General features: G+C 54.6%; 1 protein-coding gene across 1 annotated transcript in view; it reads left to right on the forward strand.

Annotated features, from left to right (window-relative positions):
• The window catches only part of IGFBP5 (insulin-like growth factor binding protein 5), a 17,205-nt gene extending 7,068 nt beyond the window's left edge, over positions 1 to 10,137 (forward strand). The window contains exons 2-4 of the mRNA XM_012663072.1: positions 7,696 to 7,925; positions 8,519 to 8,638; positions 9,870 to 10,137. Of these exons, the coding sequence (XP_012518526.1) occupies positions 7,696 to 7,925; positions 8,519 to 8,638; positions 9,870 to 10,001 (482 nt within the window). The 3' untranslated portion in view covers positions 10,002 to 10,137. The remainder of the gene's footprint in view (positions 1 to 7,695; positions 7,926 to 8,518; positions 8,639 to 9,869) is intronic.
• Positions 10,138 to 19,631: the final 9,494 nt, after the last annotated feature.

The raw sequence follows: 19,631 nt of genomic DNA on the forward strand, positions 1-19,631 counted from the left end.
ATCCAAAATATTATCATTTTACCATATGCTCAAAATAAAAAATTACAATGAGATATTTTAAATTCTTTCTTTCACATTAAGCCTTTGAAATCTCATATATATTTTACACTTACAGCACATCTCAATTCAGACACTAAATTTTCATTATTTGATCTGTATTTAGGTTTCATAAAACTTACAGTTAAAAAAGTAGATTTACCTATTTGAGTCATTCCAAACATACTTAAAATTTTTCCAATAACTGAGTGGAATATTGGTTTTTAAATTTAAACGAATAAAATTATATAAATTTTAAAATTTGGTTCCTCCATCTCGCTGGCCACATTACAAGTGTTCAGTAGTCACGTGTAGTTAATGTCACCTAACTGGACAGCACAGAGGCCACCAGCAGGGCCCCCCTCACCTGAGAAGGGAATCACTGTCCCCACTCTTCCCTCTTTCACCCAAAAAGTCAAAGAAGAGGCTGAGCTTCCATCGACAGCTGTGACTCCCTTGTTTGACCCTTGGCAGAGCCCCTCTTCTTAGGGGGCCCCAGAGAGATGTATAAGCTGCCACTCCCTGCCCCCCTTCTGCTCATCCAAGACTTTGGAGGAATGTGGCCGCCTGTTGTAATGTTCTGAATGGGCTGTGATGGGTCACTCTAGAAACGGGCCAGATCAGCCCTTCCTCCAGTGGTCACCCCCCACCATCACCTTCTCATTTGGGGTGTGATGGGGAACAGACATAGACATTTCCCCTGAGCAAGCTCCCCCTGCCAACTCCTGGAGAAACCTGCTTGGAGATGGTCACCTTGGGTGTTGTGCATAAATATGTATTTCCAACGGGTACCTCTATCACCAACCCAGCAACCAAAAAATGTGCCCTGGAGTCGCAGCCCTGAATCCTAGTTTGTCCTCAGAAAAAATTAGGAGACTTTGTTTACCTCTGGTCCGTGGCCGGGAGACACATATGAGTGGTACCTCAGCCTTTCATTCTATGGAGTGTCAACTTGCCACCTGCCACAGCTACACCATGGAAGATGGCGGGTCACCTTATGTCTATCCATCCTTAGGGAAAGAGACCTAGTACCCTTAATGCAGCATGAAGGAATGGGATTAGACGGAGGGAAGGACCCCCAGGTGAGCTCTTTAAGTGGAAACTGGTTCCCAGAGCACCTGTGCAAAGCCCTTGTCACCTGGTGTTGGCAGACTCCCCAGGGCCTTCACTTTCTGGAGACCTTTCTGCAGCCCAAGGAGCCTTCCATCTTGTGGTCTACAAGTAGATATCTCTCCACCAGGTGCCACAACACTCGTATTTTTAGTGGATAATTAGACCTAGGGAGGTGAGAGGCACCAGAGAGCTGCACAGGCAGAGACCTGTGCCAAGTTAATTAGCACGTATCAGCTCATTTAATCCTCATAACAGTCCTATGGAGAAGGGGCTCTTGTCAGCCTCCCATAACTCAGATGGGAAAACCAAAACAGAGAGAGGAAGAAGAAACCAAGGTGAAAGTAAATCTGCACCAAGGCTTGTTGTGCAGCAGCCCCAGCTTCCTCCCAGGAAAGGGAGGAAGACCACCTGGGTTCAAGTCCCAGCTCCCCGACTGAATGGGCACATCAAACTGTGTTGCCCTTAACCTCCAGGCACCTTTCCTGGGAGGAAGCTGGGGCTGCTGCACAACAAGCCTTGGTGCAGATTTACTTTCACCTTGGTTTCTTCTTCCTCTCTCTGTTTTGGTTTTCCCATCTGAGTTATGGGAGGCTGACAAGAGCCCCTTCTCCGTAGGACTGTTATGAGGATTAAATGAGCTGATTCTGAATGGTTGTCCACTGTGCTATGTGGCATCTTCATTCTTCCCACCTTGGCTGACTCTGCTGTTGGCACCTAACCATTTTGGCTGTCCTGCCTGAAATAAGGTAGAGGATCTCAGCCAGGGAGGCCCGTAGCCCTCCTGGCCCAGTCAATAGGATTCTCGGAGTCTACTCCACTCCCCTCTGGGGTCTGCCTCCTGGACCTCCTCCCTTCTTACAACTGCTTTTTAGGATGACAGTTGTTTGGGTTTCTTTTCCTCTTGGAAGGTTAGTGTTCCTTTCCTTCTCAGCCCATTATTCAGGTTAAAAAGAGCCCAGAACATGCACATCTGTTACTGACTACAGAGGGAAAAAGACAAACCAGGGTCTTCTGAGAGACGGGGCCCAGGCAGATACCAGTCAGGGACAGGATGGTTAGGAAGCAAGGCTCTGCAGCCCCCCACCACCACCCCTGGGCCCTTTCTCCCTATGCAAATGCGCACACACACACCATACAACTAAGTCCTTTGGCATGTACCACTGGGAAACAGTCAGACTTCAGGAGACTGAGACGTGGCTTACATTTTTGTAAACAGTAATCAGCTGATCCTTCATTCTCCTGCAAGCCTTGTGTCGTAGCAAAGAGCAGGCAGCTGCAGGCTGGCTGTGAACAGGGCAAGGCAGTGAGGGGTCTGAGGAACGTCTAGCCTGGGCCTTGCTGTTTTCATCTATACCAAGGCTTGGACCAGTAGAACTCTCTGTGATGATGGTATTCTAGACCTGCACTGTCCCACACACTATCCACTAGTCACATGTGGCTATGGAGCACTAGAAATCTGGCTAGAGCAACCGAGGAACTGAATTTTTTATTTTATTTAATATTTATTAATTTCAATGAACACATTGGCTAGCTGCTACCATAGTAGACAGCACACAGCCTTAGGTCAAAGAGATGCCCAGCATATCCAGGGCTTCCTACTGCCGTGATGTCCATCTGTCTGGCTCCCGTGCCCTTCTGCGGCAGTGTCATCATGCTTTGAGGCAGGGGCATGGATGGGACAACCTCCCGAGGCATCCACTGGGTTCTAACTTGCCCCAGCTTATACTACAGAAATACTTCTGGACCCATTTCTCTTTGCGTCTTGGGCAGATTTACACATCTCTCCACTTAAAGATTATTTATTGAATACCATTTGCCGGAGAGATGAAGATAAATGGCAAAGCTCTGCCCTTAGGAAGTTTAGTGTTCAATTCCCAGAGGGAGCTAGCATGAGAGCCATAGGAAACCCAACTCTTTTTTTCATTCCTTGTAGAGAGATTCTGGACATCCCCGTTTCAGCTTCTGGCTAGAAAAAGAGACTGGAGAATCTCCCCAGGTCCACGTGGCCTGTCAAAACCCTACACTCTTCCTGGGTTGTGAATTTCAAGTATGCCTCAGTTTCTCCAGTTTCTGTAAGCCAAGTCACAATATCTGGGCCACACAGTTTTCCTTTATGGTTGATTATGAGGTCCAAAAAGATAGAGTGAGAAACTAACACCAGCCCGGGAGCAGGCTGTTAATGGTGCCAGGGCGTGACTAAGAGCCCCAGGGTGGGAGGTTGGATTTCAGGCAGCAGCAGGTCCCCACCTGGACCTATCCATTGCTCTGACTGGGAAGCAAGGCAGAGTCAGAACGCTTCTTAAGAGCACGTGCCGCCTCTGCTGGCCAAAAATGTTCCCCTTGCAGGAGCACAGCAGCCACAAGAGGGCGGGTTTGGAGACAGTGGCTGAGCTTGGGCGGGGTCATGCATTGTGCAAGTGTGCTGTGGGTACTACAGCCCACCTAGGATGCCGCTGGGTTCACAGCAGCTGGGTCTGCACCCAGACACCCTCTGTGTTTGCTGGGACATGGAGGATGGCGCAGTCCTCAGGCATGTGTTCGTGTTGCCGTGGAGAAAGGCCAGTGTACCCGTACATGCCTCTGTGGACGCTGCTCCTCCTGTGTGAATGGGGAACAGCTTATGAATGAAGGAGGGGCTAGAGGCATTAGAGAGCTGTTTGGGAGGGCTGGGGGGAGAAGGGGGTGTAGAAGCCAGAGCAGGCTCAGTTTCCATCCCAAAGGTAAATACTGTATCAGAATAATATGATAGTGCCCTTTTTGTTGTTGGATAATATCATGAAATTAAATGCCCTGCCTCTGTAGCTTCCAGGGCCAGAAAAAGGTACTAAGCATTCCACATTTCCCATCCTCTGCAGACTCCTCTGAGAATGGCCTCTAGAGATAGACAGAGAGGTCTGGGATGTGTTTTGCTTCCTTCCTGAACCCTTCTCTGGTTGCAGATTACAGAAACAGCCCCATGTCCTGCGCAAACAAGCCTCATTCCCGGCCCCTCCAGCTCCTTTGCCTGCCCTCCACTCTCTCACCCCGGGGGTCTTTCTAGGTCTCGCTTGTCCATCTCCTCACTCTAAATGCATGTGGCAGATGCACGAAGAGAAGGAAAGGATTTGGGTGATTATCAGAGAAGTTGGAGAGGGACACACACAAATGCCAGACTTTAAAATGATGTGTGGGCATCAGTCTCCCACGCCATCTACTGGCCAGCTGGAGGTACTGACCTGTCTGTCAGGTTCCAGGGCCCACTTGTCAGGTTCCTTCGCCTTGTGCGCCCGCAGAGCCATCTTCACCAGGAAGTCCTCCCCTGTACCCCACCTAAATCCCTTCTGCAACCTGAGTTCATCTTCTCCTGAAGAAATAGCTCAGGAGTAGCCAGTGTGCTTGTGCCTTCTCGTTTCATCTAAAATTTAAACTCTGCCAAACCGAAAAGCCCATTAAGGATTCGGCCACAGAGCAGCTGAGTGGGGCTCGCTGGCCCTGGCATCCCGCCCCTGGGCTTACTTTCCAGCACTTTAATCTCCGTGGCTCTGTGGTGGTTCCCCTCCAAGTTTCCACTGTCTGGAGCCTGCAGGTGACCACAAGACCCTGATTACTATCTTGGATACTGGACCCTCCCGCTGCCTAATAGGTCTCACGGGGTTAAGTGGCACCAACACCCAGGAGGCACATGGAGACTTTGAACCTGCCCTTCAGAAGCAGCCAAAGAGCCTGCAGCCTGGGCGGTCTGCCCTCAGGAGGCCGCCTGCATGAGGCCAGCAAAGGAGAGAGGGTTTACAAAAGTGTTTTGAGTTCCTTAAATTAAGAAAGATACCAGAATTTACATTTTTTTTTTTCCAGTATCATTGTTTGGCCCCAGGATAATACCTCAACACTTTCAAAGAAAAGAGTAAGAGAAACCAAAATAAATTTGCCCCAAGGTTGATTGGGCTACTGTCAACACTCCATCCTCCTCCCAGGAAGGGTGACTCAAGGTTAAGGATGGCCCCAGCACTTCTTCCCAAAATCTGAGTGTCCTGAGAAGAGCTGCTGGTGTAGGGCAGGCTGTGGGCACCCTGCTTCCGTGGTACCAAGACCAAAGAGTGAGAACCGGCTGGAATAACAGCTGGAGAATGGCATCCTCTGACCAAAGGGACAGCGCGCACCCCCACAAAAAAAAACATAAGGCCAGAGGAGGATGGGGTGGCACCCCCATCCCAGATGTCTTTAAGAACTAGAAAGAGCACCAATGAGATAGGGGCATGTGCTTGTTTCTGCTTGGACACAGGGGGATAGACTAAATGGCGTTTGGAAAGGATTCCAGGAGCTAGGACAGCCAGTGGGGCTGAGGCAGCTTCCTGGGCTCTCTCCCTTTGAAGAGGTGACAATCTGTGGCTCCCGAGGCCAAGGCTGGGCTGGAGCAGCCCACGGGAGGAGACAGTCATCTTTCTTCCACACCTTGGTCAGCAGCCAGCCTGCTCCCCGCCCTGCCCTCACTCTCTCAGGTTACAATCCTGTTTGAGGAAGGAGTTGGGCCACACACCCCGGAAGGCCTCCAGGCTGTCAGTGGCAACCATCTCCTTCCCTCTCCCCTGGCCCAGTCAGCTGCCTTCTGAGGATCAGAATGCCTGGCGAGGCCTGGAGAGGTTGGGTGGAGTGTCTCAAGCCCCCCAGAAAAGATGCAGGTGCCATGGTTAGTGCTCCTTGTCCTCACTCTCCCCCGCCAGGACCTGAGCCTCAGGTTGGGGCCTGTGTTACTCAGTGCCTTCCAACGCACCGAGTCCCCAAACCAGCCGAGCTCCCCCCGCACCTCCCTCCCACCCCCGCCCGCCGGTCTAACTTGTCCCACAACCAAGAAAAGTTGGTTTACCCAAAAACATCGCTCTTTTAACTAACCCACCTGCCGGGCACGTCAGGGTTTGACAGAGCAGGGTCAGGGCACAGGGACATCACGACCGGCTGGGAAGAGGGCTTTAAAGCCCAGAAGGGGCACCGGGATCCTGATGCCCAACTGTGTTCGGGCACAGCCTGTGCACCGCTTTGCTGCCTGCCTCCTCCTCACCCTTTCCCCTCCAGCGATACTCCCCTTCCCGCCCTGTGAATCGATACCCACAGCCACTGACCCCCAGGAACTCCGCAAACACTTGGAGGCTTCTTCAGGGCAGGGAACTTCCCTCCCAAGGCCTTAAAGACCAGAGAACTAGTTCATTGAACTTGACAAATCCCAAGCCAGGAGAAAAGCCGGTGCTGGGGTGCTCCCTGCCACCCAACCCTGACCAGGTTGGGCCGGATCTGCAAAAGCCTCCCCAGCTCTCACCTGGCATCCCCAGGGGCATGAAACGGAGTCTTCTCAAAAAGCTTCTCCTTCCCTGCACCTCCTGCCACTTCCTTGAATTCTTCCCCTTCCTCAACTTCCCATCTCTAGTGCCTGGCTGTCACCCTTCCCAGGAATAGTGGAGGGATGGAGAATAGGGTTTTCCTTCACCCCATTTTAGGTGTTTAGGATCACCCAAAGCCCCACTTTCTTTTTCGAGGATTTGGGAAGGGAGGCAGTGAAGGGAGGGCCCCAGACCCTGCACACCCCTGCACCTGGCCCCACCTCGGGGCACCCGGCCACACCCTGCCCACCGGGGAGCAGCTAAGGTCTCCCAAACTCTGGGTCTGCTGAAACTGGGGGGTAGTCGAGGAGCTGAGAAGAGAAAGGGACCCAGAGGAGGGTGTCTGTGGGACGGGAATTTACTGGAAATCTGTGGACCAGGAAGAGGTCAGGCAGGTGGAATTGAGGGCCGACAAATACATGAACAAAGTACAGCTTCTCTAAAGGTCAACAGTCAGCTAAGTATAGACTGTCGCCAAGTCACTCCTATATATAACCGCCTGGCCCAGCCAGCCGTTGGCCTCTCTCAGGCTGAAGCTGAGCAACGTGCCAGCCTCCCAGGGCCCGAGCTCAGCGCCAGGTCTGAGCAAGGGCGTCCCCTCTTCCCCACTGGGCCCACATTGCTGGCTCTCCCGTCTCCCAGGTCCTCTCCTCCTGCGCTTCACGATGGCCCCACCCCCCTGCTGCTCCAGAACCCAGGACCCCCCACTAGCAGTTCCCCAGGTCCAAATAACCTCAAGGCCCAGCAATTCTGAAAGTAGAGGACCCGTGCACTGGCTGTGCCCCGTCTTCCTCCAGCAGCCCAGGTCTCCAGGCCCCACCTCCAGCCGCCCCCAGCAAGCAAACCGCTCACCACCTCCTTCCCCCTTTGCCGGGCCACTGCCCTTGCCCCTCCTGCTGCCTGCCCCAGGCCGTCCTCTCCCTCCTGCCACACCTCCCCCATCCACCAATCTTCCAAGATTCTCCTACTCTTCCTCCCTACACTCATTCTGCTTGACTCCAGGCATTCCAGAAACTTCCCTCCACTTACATGAGCGTCAACTGTTCTTCCTGGTTCTCATGTCCCTGCTTTCCCCAGTCTGGAGAGCTCCAGGAGGGCAGAGGCCCCATCTGCCTCACCCTGTGTTACTTCCCTCTCCCCGACCTCCCAGCCCAGGCCCTGGGCTTGGGCAGCTGACCCTCGGCCCCTCTCCCCGCAGAGAGAGACTCGCGGGAGCACGAGGAGCCCACCACCTCCGAGATGGCCGAGGAGACCTACTCGCCCAAGATCTTCCGGCCCAAGCACACCCGCATCTCGGAGCTGAAGGCCGAGGCAGTGAAGAAGGACCGCAGAAAGAAGCTGACCCAGTCCAAGTTTGTGGGGGGAGCCGAGAACACCGCCCACCCCCGGGTCATCTCTGCGCCTGAGATGAGACAGGAGTCTGAGCAGGTGTGTCTTGTGGATTCACTCCCCATCTCGCTCCCTCTGCCACCGCCTGGCTTTTGGGCTTTTCCCCTGCATCTAAATGGGCATTCGGGGCAGCAGGAGGTCTACTTAGGCTAGACCTGGCAAAGGACCCACCACCGGCCACGGTGCCTCAGGTTAGGAGAGTTCTCAGAGCTTACATTTGTCAGGACAGAGGGCTTGTCCATGTGAGTGGAAATAGAGGTAGTGCTCACTCCAGGAAAGGCACACACCAGGCACGTGAGCCCCGGAGCTGTGTCCAGCGCAGAGGCTGAGCTTAAAGCATCCGGATACGGCACCTCTGGACTTCATTACTCGGCAGAATAGAAAAGTTGAGGGTGGGTGGCTTGGGAGACAAAAGGGAAAATACAGCTCTATACCTGGCCAAATGCAGGCTTTGTACACTCCCGGGGCACGTGACAGGTGAGAGGGAGGGAAGAGCCTTGGTAGCAGCTGAGTAGAACCAAAGGTGGCGATTTTCCTCCGGAGACCCTTCGGCCCCCACCCCCGGGCACCGTCTGCACACCTGGGTGTTTCCACTTGGTCCTGCCGCTCCCCTCACCCTCCTGTCCACACAGGGCCCCTGCCGCAGACACATGGAGGCTTCCCTGCAGGAGCTCAAAGCCAGCCCACGCATGGTGCCCCGTGCCGTGTACCTGCCCAACTGTGACCGCAAGGGATTCTACAAGAGAAAGCAGGTACAGCCCTGCCCCGCGCTCCCAGGTTCAGGTGTCTCCAAAATGGCACCTGCCCAGAAACTCCACTTGGGGCAAGCACCTAAGATGCCTGCCATTAACAATTTAGTGTTTACATTAGCAATTTAGTGTTTCCTGTACCTCAGATAGCCATTCGCATACCACCGTCATGATGTTCCCCATTCCCTCCTGTGCTATCATCTACCTAACCTTTCAGGGATTCACCTTATCTACATGAATTCATTTGTAACACTGTATCACATCACAGGTTGTTTGTGCTCCTCAAACGCTTCTCTGATGCACACGCACGACGTTAAAACCTATTTTCATTCTGTACCACCTGAAACCGTCGTGCCCCTTCACAGCCAGGCTCTCCCGTGGGCAATGGCTCTCAAACGTCGCCTGGAGGGCTGGTTAAAGCAGCTGGTGGCTGGGCCCCACCACTTTCCATTGGTAGGTCTAGAGTGGGCTCCGAGGACTTTGCGTCTCTAACAAGTTCCCAGGTGACCCTGATGCCATCTTAGGGGCACCACTAATCTAAATGTAAGGGCCAGACTGCCTTGGGGTCAGTCTTGGCTCTGCCACTTGCTGGCCTGTCCTGTTTCCCCAGTCATCTAATGTCTCTGTCTCCAGAGAATCCCAGTACCTGCTTCACGGAGGACGAGGAACTGTGTAGCGCACTTAGAACATCCTTGCTCTACATTAAATGTTGAGTAGTGTCTGATAAAGCTGCACAGTGATGCCTCCTAATACTATCATTACCGTTACTGTTATCATTATCGGATCAGTTTCCAACGTCGAGAATCCCTGGAGAGAACCGAGTTGGAGGAACTCGAGTGGATAACATAAAAAAGAGATCATGGCCAGGTGCGATGGCTCACGCCTGCAGTCCCAGCTACTTGGGAGGCTGAGGCAGAAGGATCGCTGAGCCCAGGAGTTCAAGGCTGCAGGGAGTTGTGATTGTGCCACCACACTCCAGCCTGGGTGGCAGAGTGAGACCCTGTCTCAAAAAATAAAAAAAGAGATTATAGGAGCTAGCCAAGGGCAGCCTGCCTAAATTCACATTTTCCCCTGGCCCTCCATGAAATGGGGACATCAGAACTTCCAGGGCTGGGTCTAGCCCCTCAGCTCGCTGGGGATGAGAGTCCGTCTTGGGTGGGGAGGAGGCCGGGAGGGGAGGAGCAGAGGCTCAGCGAGCGGCCGTCCTCATCTCCTGTTGCTCTGCCCACCCTAGTGCAAGCCTTCCCGCGGCCGCAAGCGTGGCATCTGCTGGTGCGTGGACAAGTACGGGATGAAGCTGCCAGGCATGGAGTACGTGGACGGGGACTTTCAGTGCCACACCTTCGACAGCAGCAATGTTGAGTGATGCGTCCCCTCCCCATCCCCCACCCCCACCCACCCCCAGCCCCGACTCCAGCCAGCGACTCCCTCCACCCCAGGACGCCACTCATTTCATCTCATTTAAGGGAAAAAATATATATATCTATATCTATTTGAGGAAACTGAGGACCTCGGAATCTCTAGCAAGGGCTCAACTTTGAAAATGGCAACAACAGAGATGATGCAAAAAGCTAAGGAGACCCCCCTTTAAAATGGTTTTCTTTTTGAGGCAAGTTGAATGAACAGAGAAGGAGGAGAGGAAGAACAAGAGGCAGAGAAGGGAAGAAAGCGTCTGTGTGGAACAGAGGGACAGATGAGCAGAGTTACGAAAAGGAAGGCAAGCAGGTGACAGGACGGAAAGGCGCCGGGGTCTAGCCCTGGCCTGGAGTTGGGAGAAGTTTGAGCACCAGAAAGTGTAGCCCAAGATGTGGCATTTGGTGACACCCTTGGAGTTTTCCCAGTTTGGATTGGTCAGGGAGAGAAAGGAAAAGACAGGTGTGCCAGGGCCTCTCCCAGATCTGTCTCCTTCTCCAGCCAGCAGTGTGGACAGCTCGACCCCTGGCCTTACCCCAACAGAATGTTGTCTCTCCCCCAAATTCATGCAAACTAAAATGCATTCCATTCCTCCAAAAACAAAACAAATTCGTAACTGAGTGACATTCGATAGCGAGGTTTCCCAAGCGGAGACGTGAATGTCAAGTATGTGTGCATTCTGACTCCCCATGCAGACTTCCAGAAATCCCTACGCACCCCAGGATTGGAAAGATTTGTCCTTCCGGGGTGACTTAAAAAAAAACCTGCTGAAGCTGTGGTTCCAGCCCTCATTTCCTTCAATTCGCAACTAGCACAGCAGCCTCTGTGGGGGAGGATAGGCTGAAAAAAACGTGGGCTTGTATTTATCCACAAGGCTGCGTATCGTCATATATAGGCATATAAATCTATTTTATTTCTTTGTTTTTTCTTTCTTTCTACCTTTCTTCCAGAGGTTTGCGTTAACTTTTCAGAGTAGCTCTGTGGGGCATTGAGGAGCTTCCTCATTCTGGGGAAACCAAGGAAACCCACGTTCTCCCAATACAACCCATAATGCCAGTTTTGCCTGCCCCTAGTCAGGGCTGCCCATGAGCAGCAAACTCCGTTCTTCGGGGGCCCAGTGTGGGATTGGATGATGACTCCACGCAAGTGTTCACATGTACCCACCCAGCCGGGTGAGGCCAGCGCTCGACGGTGCGCACACCACGCTCATACATACATCCCCCTGCAGTCTTTAAACCCTCAGGAAGTAGCTGTCTCTGGACACCGCACCAGATGAGCCCAACAGGTCCAAGTGTGACCCCCTGGTCCTGTCCCAGGCCTTTCATGTCATCGGGACAGGACCTGCGTTTTGGAAGCCTCCCTCGGTCTCCACGCTGGCAGAGCAGGAGAGAGACTGAAACGAGAGAGGGCAGAGAGGGAGAGAGTGGAGAAACGTCTCACATGCAGGGAAACCGTAAACTTGACTGCTCGGGCCAGAGTAGGCAGACGGACGGGGGCTAACTGCCCCGTTCTAGCTTCGGAGCAAAGCTGCAGAAAGCGGGAAACACCAGTAGAAGCTTCCTTGGCTTCCCCACCCTATATGCCTTCTGGGGTTCTAGAAGAAGGAGAGAGGGAAATGGGGGGATGGGTTGTAAGATAGAAATGAGCTTACGCCAGGACACAGATCGGGGAAGGTGGGCAGCTGCAGGTGGGGCCCAGATGCTAGAAGCTGGACAGGAACAAGGATTGGTAGAGACTGGCTGTGCTTTTGAAGGGCCGAGACCTGTGCTCGATGCCCACCTTCAGCCACAATGAGGGACGGAGGCCAAGAGTCTTTCAGGCTCGTCCCCTGTGCTGGCAGCCCCTGCCCCCTCCCAGGGGTGGTGGACAGAGAAGAGGCCCAGGACACCCAGGGAATGCGTGCTTCAGGGGTGCCATCGGTGGGCAGCCAGATTCTGAACCAAGAAAAGTTCCATTCTCCGCTGACGTCCTCAACCAATGGGTGGCCTTGAACTGTCCTCTAAGGCTGAAGAAACCCTGCTAGGGAAGGGGGCTCGGACACTGGCAAAGGAGCCCCTTTCTTGCTGTGGACAAAGCTCTCTCCACTTTGCCCTGATGGCATGACAGTGGAGACTGCCTCCAGCACCGAACCTGGGGCAACCAAGAAGCAAATACAGCAAGAAGAGGGACAGCAAAGAAGCAAATATATTCCAACTAATGGCAAACCCGTCACTGCGGACCTACAGGCTGTCTCTTACTCCCTGGACAAGACAGCTGGCTGGAGCCAGGAGAGGTGCTCAGTCTCCAGGAGACAAAGGGCCCGATGGGCCGGCAGCCATGAGGACTTTCTGGACCTGCTGAGTCAGAGCGCCCCATCTCTCTACACAGCTGTCCCCAAACCCTGACTCACATTTCTGTATGTCTTAGGCCAGTACCCTAAATCTTTTTCCCATAACTCTCCCTTCTGCCCATTCTGTCTCTGGATCTTGAGCAGTTATCTTACTGGGACTGCCAAGTGGATACTGGGGTACCACTCCCCCTAAGAAAAGACTGAGCCAGGAACTGCAACCCTCCCCACCCTGCCCCAGGGCTGGCCCTGACTCCTGGGAGGGACTCTCCCCCAGAGTGTGCTGGACTTTGAACAGGCCTCTACCCCCACCTGGGCTCTTTGCTGTCAGCCGTGAGGTGGGGGGATCGCGGCCTGGGTGAGCTCCGCCAGATGTCCGTGCCTACTGACCCAGACCTGCGCGTCTCCACTGCTTCCGGGGGGTGCCTCTGGGCAGCTGGTCACTCCCTAGAGAAGCTGGACTTTCATGCACAGATGAGACTGAGCCTCCCAAATGGAAGGTCTGGCTGAGCCCAGGGAAGGAGTTGGGAAGGGAGACGGAAGCTCCTCCCCTGGCAGGGTGAGGGAAGGCCGTTTGGAATGGCGTGAGCATGTCAGGGCCCGAGTGGGGACCTCCTTGACTCCAGGCCAGCCTTTGGCCAACTATCTGCTGCCCTGGAGGCCTTGGATCCCGGGCTGTCTGGCTCCGGGCCTAAGGACTGCCCACCCCACGCCTGTAGAAGGTCTCTTCCCACCCGCTTTTGACTGCTGCCTCCCTCCAGCAGTGGAGAAGGTACCCTTGTCTTCCCTGTGACCACCGGGTGACTGAGGAAGGCCTAGCCAGGACTGACCCTCCTTCCCCAGCCTGCCCTGACCCACCAGGCAGAGCCGGGCACTGGGAAGGAAGAGACTGGACAGTTTTTCTGACGGCCAGGCCCAGACAGCCAGGCCTGGTGACAACCAGCTCCATATGGGAGGAAGGCGGGCACCAGAGGCCCGGGGGCCCCCACCTCTGGGGTCCCCCAACAGGGCCAGCCTCCACTGGAGAGCTGGACCCCCGCCCCTCGCCCCCACCTCCCCACTGTTGGCAACAAGGCTGCCCTAACCACCACCACGCCCCGCACAAGGTGGGGCCTCGCCCCCCAACATCCACTGAGCCCCGGTTCCGGATGGGACCTTCGGAGAGGAGAGGGTCAAGGAGAAGAAACCCTCTAGTCTCGGACAGGAAACGTTTGGCTTCCAGAGAGAGGAGGCTCCGTTTTGCAGCGTGGTGGGACAAGGGAACGGATGGGGGTTTGACCGGCCGGCACCCTGGGCCTTGTACTGTCTGTATTTTTAAAACCACTAAAGTGCAAGAATTATTTTGCGCTGTTTCTCCACTTTTTTTTTTCTTTTAGGCTTTTGTTTTCTTTTTTGTAAACGTACTTCCTTGGTTTTCTAAAGGAGTATCTAGTTTAGTCGTTTCACAGACTCTGGCCTCCTCTCCTCAACTCCTTCTGGTTGGGGAAAGTGTAGGTGGGGGGGTCCCCGGCCACCCTGCCCACACACCCCGCTTCTCTGGTCCCCGTCACCAGCCTGGTCCCCATCTGCACCACCACACAGTAGCACACACGGTTAGCACAGTTGTCAGACAAGATTCCTTCAGATTCCGAGTTACCTACTGGTTGTTTGGTTTTGGTTTTTTTCTTTTTTCTTTTATTGAAAACAGCAATAACCACAGCACATATTACTGTAGTTCTTTATAGTTTTACGTACATACCGTAGCCCTATTCTCTCCTCTTTTTTTGTTTTCAACTTAAAAAATAAATAAAGTAAATGCTCATAATCTTTACTGGTGAAAAGGATTAAAAAATAAATCAACAAACAAACAGAAAAAAAAAAGCAGAAAAAAACAAATCACCTGAATGCGGAAGAGCTCAGCTCCTGTTTAGCATTTTGTACTTAAGGAAATAAATAAAAAAAAAAACAAACAGAAGATCTCACGTTTCATTAAAAAGTGAAGATTGCTGTATACTATTTATTCAACTTATAATTTATGTTACTCCGCGATCTTTGTCTTTTGTCGTGACAAAGCATTTATTTAATAAAGCTATGCATTCAGTTAGCCTGCGTCGCGTCCTCCGAGGGCTCAGGGAAGGCAGTCAGGGGGTGAGGTGGCCACCCAGGACTCTCCTGGGGCCGCAGCCCAGCAGGGGAAGGGAGAGGACCCAGGCTGGGTCAGGGCTGCAGGGCCTGCTCTTTCCAGAGGGGACCCTGATCGTCCCGGACAAGCCGTGCCCCCAGAACTCCGCTGGCCCCTTCTCCAGCCACCACAGACGCGTGACCCAGGGCTCCCTGCTCAACCTCCTCATGCCTCCCTTTCCTTGTGGGTAAAGCCTATAGGGCTGCTGTGAGGATCCTACGAGTTCACGCAACAAAGGCTTAGGGCTGCCAACGTCCTGTGCATGGCCAGCCACTGTTCCGATGTCGCTGTTACTATTCTCGTTTAATCTCAGCCCCTGCTATTAAATGAAGTGGCCTTAATCTACCCTTAAGCAAATGATTAGTCTCTTCTCCTTGGAAAACATCTTAAAGAAGACATTTCTAGAATGTTCCTCTGTCACTTATTCCACTGCCTTGAAGGTCTTGACTCCTGGGATCCTCTGGCCCAGGTGAATTCTACCTCCTGCCCCTACTCACCCCGCTGCTGTTTGTGCCCAGTGAAGAGAGAAACTGAAATGGCGACTCTGACTTCAACCCTTTGATGGCTTGAAGAGCACAGTCCACGCATCCTCCTCCTGCAGCCTCAGTCGCCCTGTTATGTCCCTCCCTCCTAGGCCCCTTCTCCCCCAGGCCCTTCCCTGAGCTCCCCACGGCCCTCTCGGTTCACAGAGCCGCGCAGCCCGCCACCCCATAAGTGTCCCACCGGCACGGCGGGGAGGCAGAGATGGTGGCATCTCCTCTCCGCACAGCTCAGCGGACCCCAGGCATCGTGCTCTGTCCATGTCACCGGGGTGTCCCTGCCTTGCCCAGGTGGCTAGCCCGTCATCAGGCACATGTCCTTCTGGGGTTGCTGGAACCCTTCCTGAGACCTGGCAGACCCGGGTTGCCTCCAGTTGGTGGAGGAGTCAGTCCAGGTAAAGAAGCCCCGGCATGGCATTTAGACGCCTGGTCACTTGAGCCCTGCCCCGAGTCACCCGTGAAGCCACTTCCCTGGCAGTGAAGGTAAAGATGGAGGACGTGGAGATGTGGGAGGAGGCCGCCTCCTCCACTTCCCAGTCCAGGGGTGCTCGAGTGGGGGCACAGGAGGAGGACCTGCAGGAAGGCCCCGGGATGGTACGGCCTTCCCTCTCCCCCCCCTGCGCCTCCTCCCTCCTGTGCAGCCTTCAGCTCTTAGCTCCCTGCTCACAACCCGTGGCCACGGAGGATCCGCACTGCTGCCCTGCCTCGCACAGTCCGTGGTCACTGGGACAACCCCCACAGCGCCCAGCGATCCGGCGACCTCCGGGCTTCTCACGGTTCGTCGACGGGCGGGCCTGGCAGCTGCCCTCTCCCAGCTCAGCCCGGCGCCGGGGCGCTCCTTTCCACTCTGCAGCTCCGTCCGCTGAAGCCCAGCCTGAAAACCCCACTCTCCCATTCCACCGTCCACTCCTGGAGTGAGAGAATGAGAGCCTCTGGCCTCCCCCGTCTTATCTCTGGCCCTGCTCCCTTCCCCAGGGAGACCAGAGCCCACAGCCCTCCCCGTGGCTTCCCTGTGCCGGGTCTCGCCTGCCCTTCCGCCTCCAGCCCTGGCGCGTCGCTCCTGCACAGCGCTGCGGAGCCCTGCGGGGAAAGTGCCGCCCTCTCGTGGGCCGACGTCCCCACAGACCCCGAGGCTCCGCGGGCCCCAATTCCTGCTGCGCAGCCCCTCGTTGACATCTCCCTCCTACATTCCCTTCATGTCTGCCGCACGGTGCACCACCCTCCCTCACTCCTGGCGAGCCCTTGCCTTCTCGCTCTGAGAGAGAGAACGCCCTCATCGCCCCTCCCGACCCCAACAAGATCATCCCCCAACCACCCTTGCATCCTGTCCGGTTCCCTCCTCTGCTCCCAAGGGACAGCCCCTCCCCCTCCCCACCTGCTGCCCCCCATCGACCACCCCCTCTCCCTCTCTGCTGGTGACAGAGGACAGGGACAGAAGGGAACTGAGATGGACAGAGGCTTGCAGACAGTGCTGATGGGACTTGCCCATGAATTGGACGTCAGGACAAGAATGAGGGGATCCAAGGATGTCTTCTCCACCCAGGGTCCCTCAGGCAACTCAGATTCAATGTGCCCCGAGCTGAACTCACCCTGAAAGCTCAGGCACTTTGCCTCTCTCATCATTTTGTCTTAGGCTTCACAAAATACAAGTTCAATAACAACAACAAAACTTGACCGCATCATCTTCCCATCATCTTCCCCACTAAGCCGTCCCTCCTCCTCTTTCTCAGCCCTCTTCGCCGCCACCCTCTCCTCCCCCAGAGGAGGACGCCACACCCACCCGGCTGCCCAAGCCTGAGCCCCAGCATCAGTCCCACTCCACGGTCACTCCCTACATCCATTACGCCACCAAGTCCGAGGAATCAGCCACCTCACAGACCACCCTCGAACCTGGCCTTCTCTCCACCTGCCCGGCCCTCGCTCATTCAGGCCGTGCCCCTTCTCACCGGGGTCACCGCAATTCCTCCCACAGGACGTCCTGCCCACTGCCCTCCCGTGCCTTGTCCTCCGCGCAGGACATCTCTATCACGGGTCACTTTCAAACACGGATCCAATCATGCCCATCCTCTGCCTGACTTCCCTCCTTGGTACCTTCCTAGCTTTAGGTCCAAAGTTTAAATTCCCCAGCAAGACACCAGAGGTCCCTCCTGCTGAGCTTCAGCTTTCTTTTCAGCTGTTCCTCTACGGGCATCTTCCCTTCGCCACACGTGTCCCCAGCAACGTGCACGTGTCCAAGTTCATCGTGCAGCTCGTGACTAGAGGCTTTGCACATTTGCTCCTGTCTGAACCCCACCCCCACACATACACTCACATACCTTCACATGCACACCCATACACACGCGTGCACACGCATGCATGCACATGCACACACATCTTCCCTACTGTTTCCCCTAATTCCTACTTCCTCCTTACAACTCTGCCCTCACACCCTCCTCCAAGATGCCTTCCTGGACACCAGGCATAGATGTTCCTACCACTTGCTCCCACAGCACCTGCTGGAGGGCACACCTCCATGGCACCGAGGCCGTCCCTGAGTTTTGAGGCTGTTTCCTTCTGTAAGGATGTCAGCCCTTCAGGGCAAAGGCCATAATCGTTTTCGTCTTCATATCCTGACACCCTAACACTGAGCCTGGGATACAGTGAGAACTGTATTTGGGCAGCATTTACTATATGACAAAAATGATTTTACATTCTCAAAGCAACTCTTTGAGAAGTTACTCTGATATTTAAATGTGAAGTAAAGGAGGTTCATAGAGATTAGAGACGTGTCCAAAGCCACATAACTCAGAAGTAGTAGCGTCCAGATTGTGTTCAAAGGTTGCCTCACTTCCGTGCTCTGCACAATTGCATCATGTGTAGCTAGCATTAAAGACACACTGAATGGATTCAGCGACTACAGCAGTGGCTGTCCAGGTTCAGAGGCCATAAGAAAAGGCCCAGCCTCACGGGCATGCAACCTGTGCAGCCCCACGGGGCCCATGCTTGGCTGAATCCTCTGCTGCCACTGTCTTGAAATTCTAGCAATTTCTGAACAAGGAGCTCCATGTTTTCTCCTGGGTCCTACAAATTGAGTCACCAATCCTACACTGGTGAACGTAAGAACACAGGAGGCATGTTTCCATGCAGATTCCCAGGTCCCTTCCAGCGCTTCTGACTCAGGCCGGCTGGGGCAGGGCCGGTGATGACGAGCGTCTCCATTGCCGCGTCCTGGACGGCTCTTACCGCAGGATGCTCTCTCCAAGGCCCGGCGGACGCTCAGCCGCAGTTCCCTGTGCTGCCACATGGTGGCAGGAGAGCCCCGGCGTTTGTCACCTGCGAGCTTTAAACTTTAAAGAGGCGCGGTCAGTTCCAGGTGAGAGATCTGCTTGGCAGCTTCAAGATCCCTGCGCAGCCAGCCATCTGCCCACACGGACGCAAGGATGCTTCCTCTCAGCAAGGGTTTCCAGGTCACACAATCCTTCAGTTAGTGTGGTTCCTGTAGCTAAAGCCACAGCAGAGGTGCTGCTCGCACACCGGTAAAAACCACCTCTTCCACTGTTTAGACCACAAGAGCGCTGTGGGCAAAGGACAGGAAACGGCAGGGAGAAGCCCTCTGCAAATCGTTACAGAAAGGTCCGTGCAAGCGACCTTGGGGCGTGAGGTCTGGCAGAGGGCTGACCCAGCCACGCCTGGGTAATCCTCCCATTTTACACAGCCCTGTAGCTTCCCAGGCACCTTCCCACACATAGTCACCTCCACACCACCCTCTCGCTTGAGGCTGAAATCACCCCCATGAGACGGATGAGGAAAACCGGGGCTCAGACAAGGCGTGTGACACCGCCCGGGCGATGGAGTGGTACGTGGGGGGGTTGGATCCAAAGCCAGGCGTCCCAACTCCGGCATTCTTCTCGCCTCATCCCTGGCCCACAATCACCTTGGAACTTAAGAAAAAAAGGCCCTGCCTGGGCCAGTTAGATGGGATTCTCGGAGGGTGACACACTGGCATCAGTTTTTTTTAAGTGCCCCTGTGGATTCAAATGTTCGCCAAGGTTGAGGACCACCGCGCTTCCCGGGAAAGCCAGCACGGCTGCCCCGCCCAGGACAGTGGCCCCAGGTGCAGACTGTTTTTTACAGGAACCGAGGGGATGAGGGAGGAGATGGCCAGAGCACAGACCCCCCACCTTGGGCCCAGATCCAGCCGGTGCCCAGAGCACCCCAGGCTCTCGCCCAGCCTCCAGCCTCCTCCCACCCACAGGGGCAGCAGAACTCAGGGGTGGACGGCTGCCACACTCTGGAACCAGGAGCCCCCAGCCCCAGGGCAGGACAGTTTGGACACTTCCGGGGAACTTTTCCTCATCTGTACAGTGGAATTACTAATATAATAGCACTTCTTTCATGGGGTCATGAGGATTAACTGAATCAATGTCCTTTCAGTGCAGCCGGCCACACGCTGGCCTTGGCCTGGTGCAGCCCAGAGCACTCCCTCTTGGCAGGGCTCTGTCCATTCTTGGGGATCTGATTTCCTTGCACTCCAAGAAAGCTCATCTCGTGCCTTTTCTGAGGGTTTCTTGCTTTCCG

Source organism: Propithecus coquereli, unplaced genomic scaffold (assembly GCF_000956105.1).
Source record: "Propithecus coquereli isolate 6110/MARCELLA unplaced genomic scaffold, Pcoq_1.0 Scaffold792, whole genome shotgun sequence".
Taxonomy (NCBI): domain Eukaryota; kingdom Metazoa; phylum Chordata; class Mammalia; order Primates; family Indriidae; genus Propithecus; species Propithecus coquereli.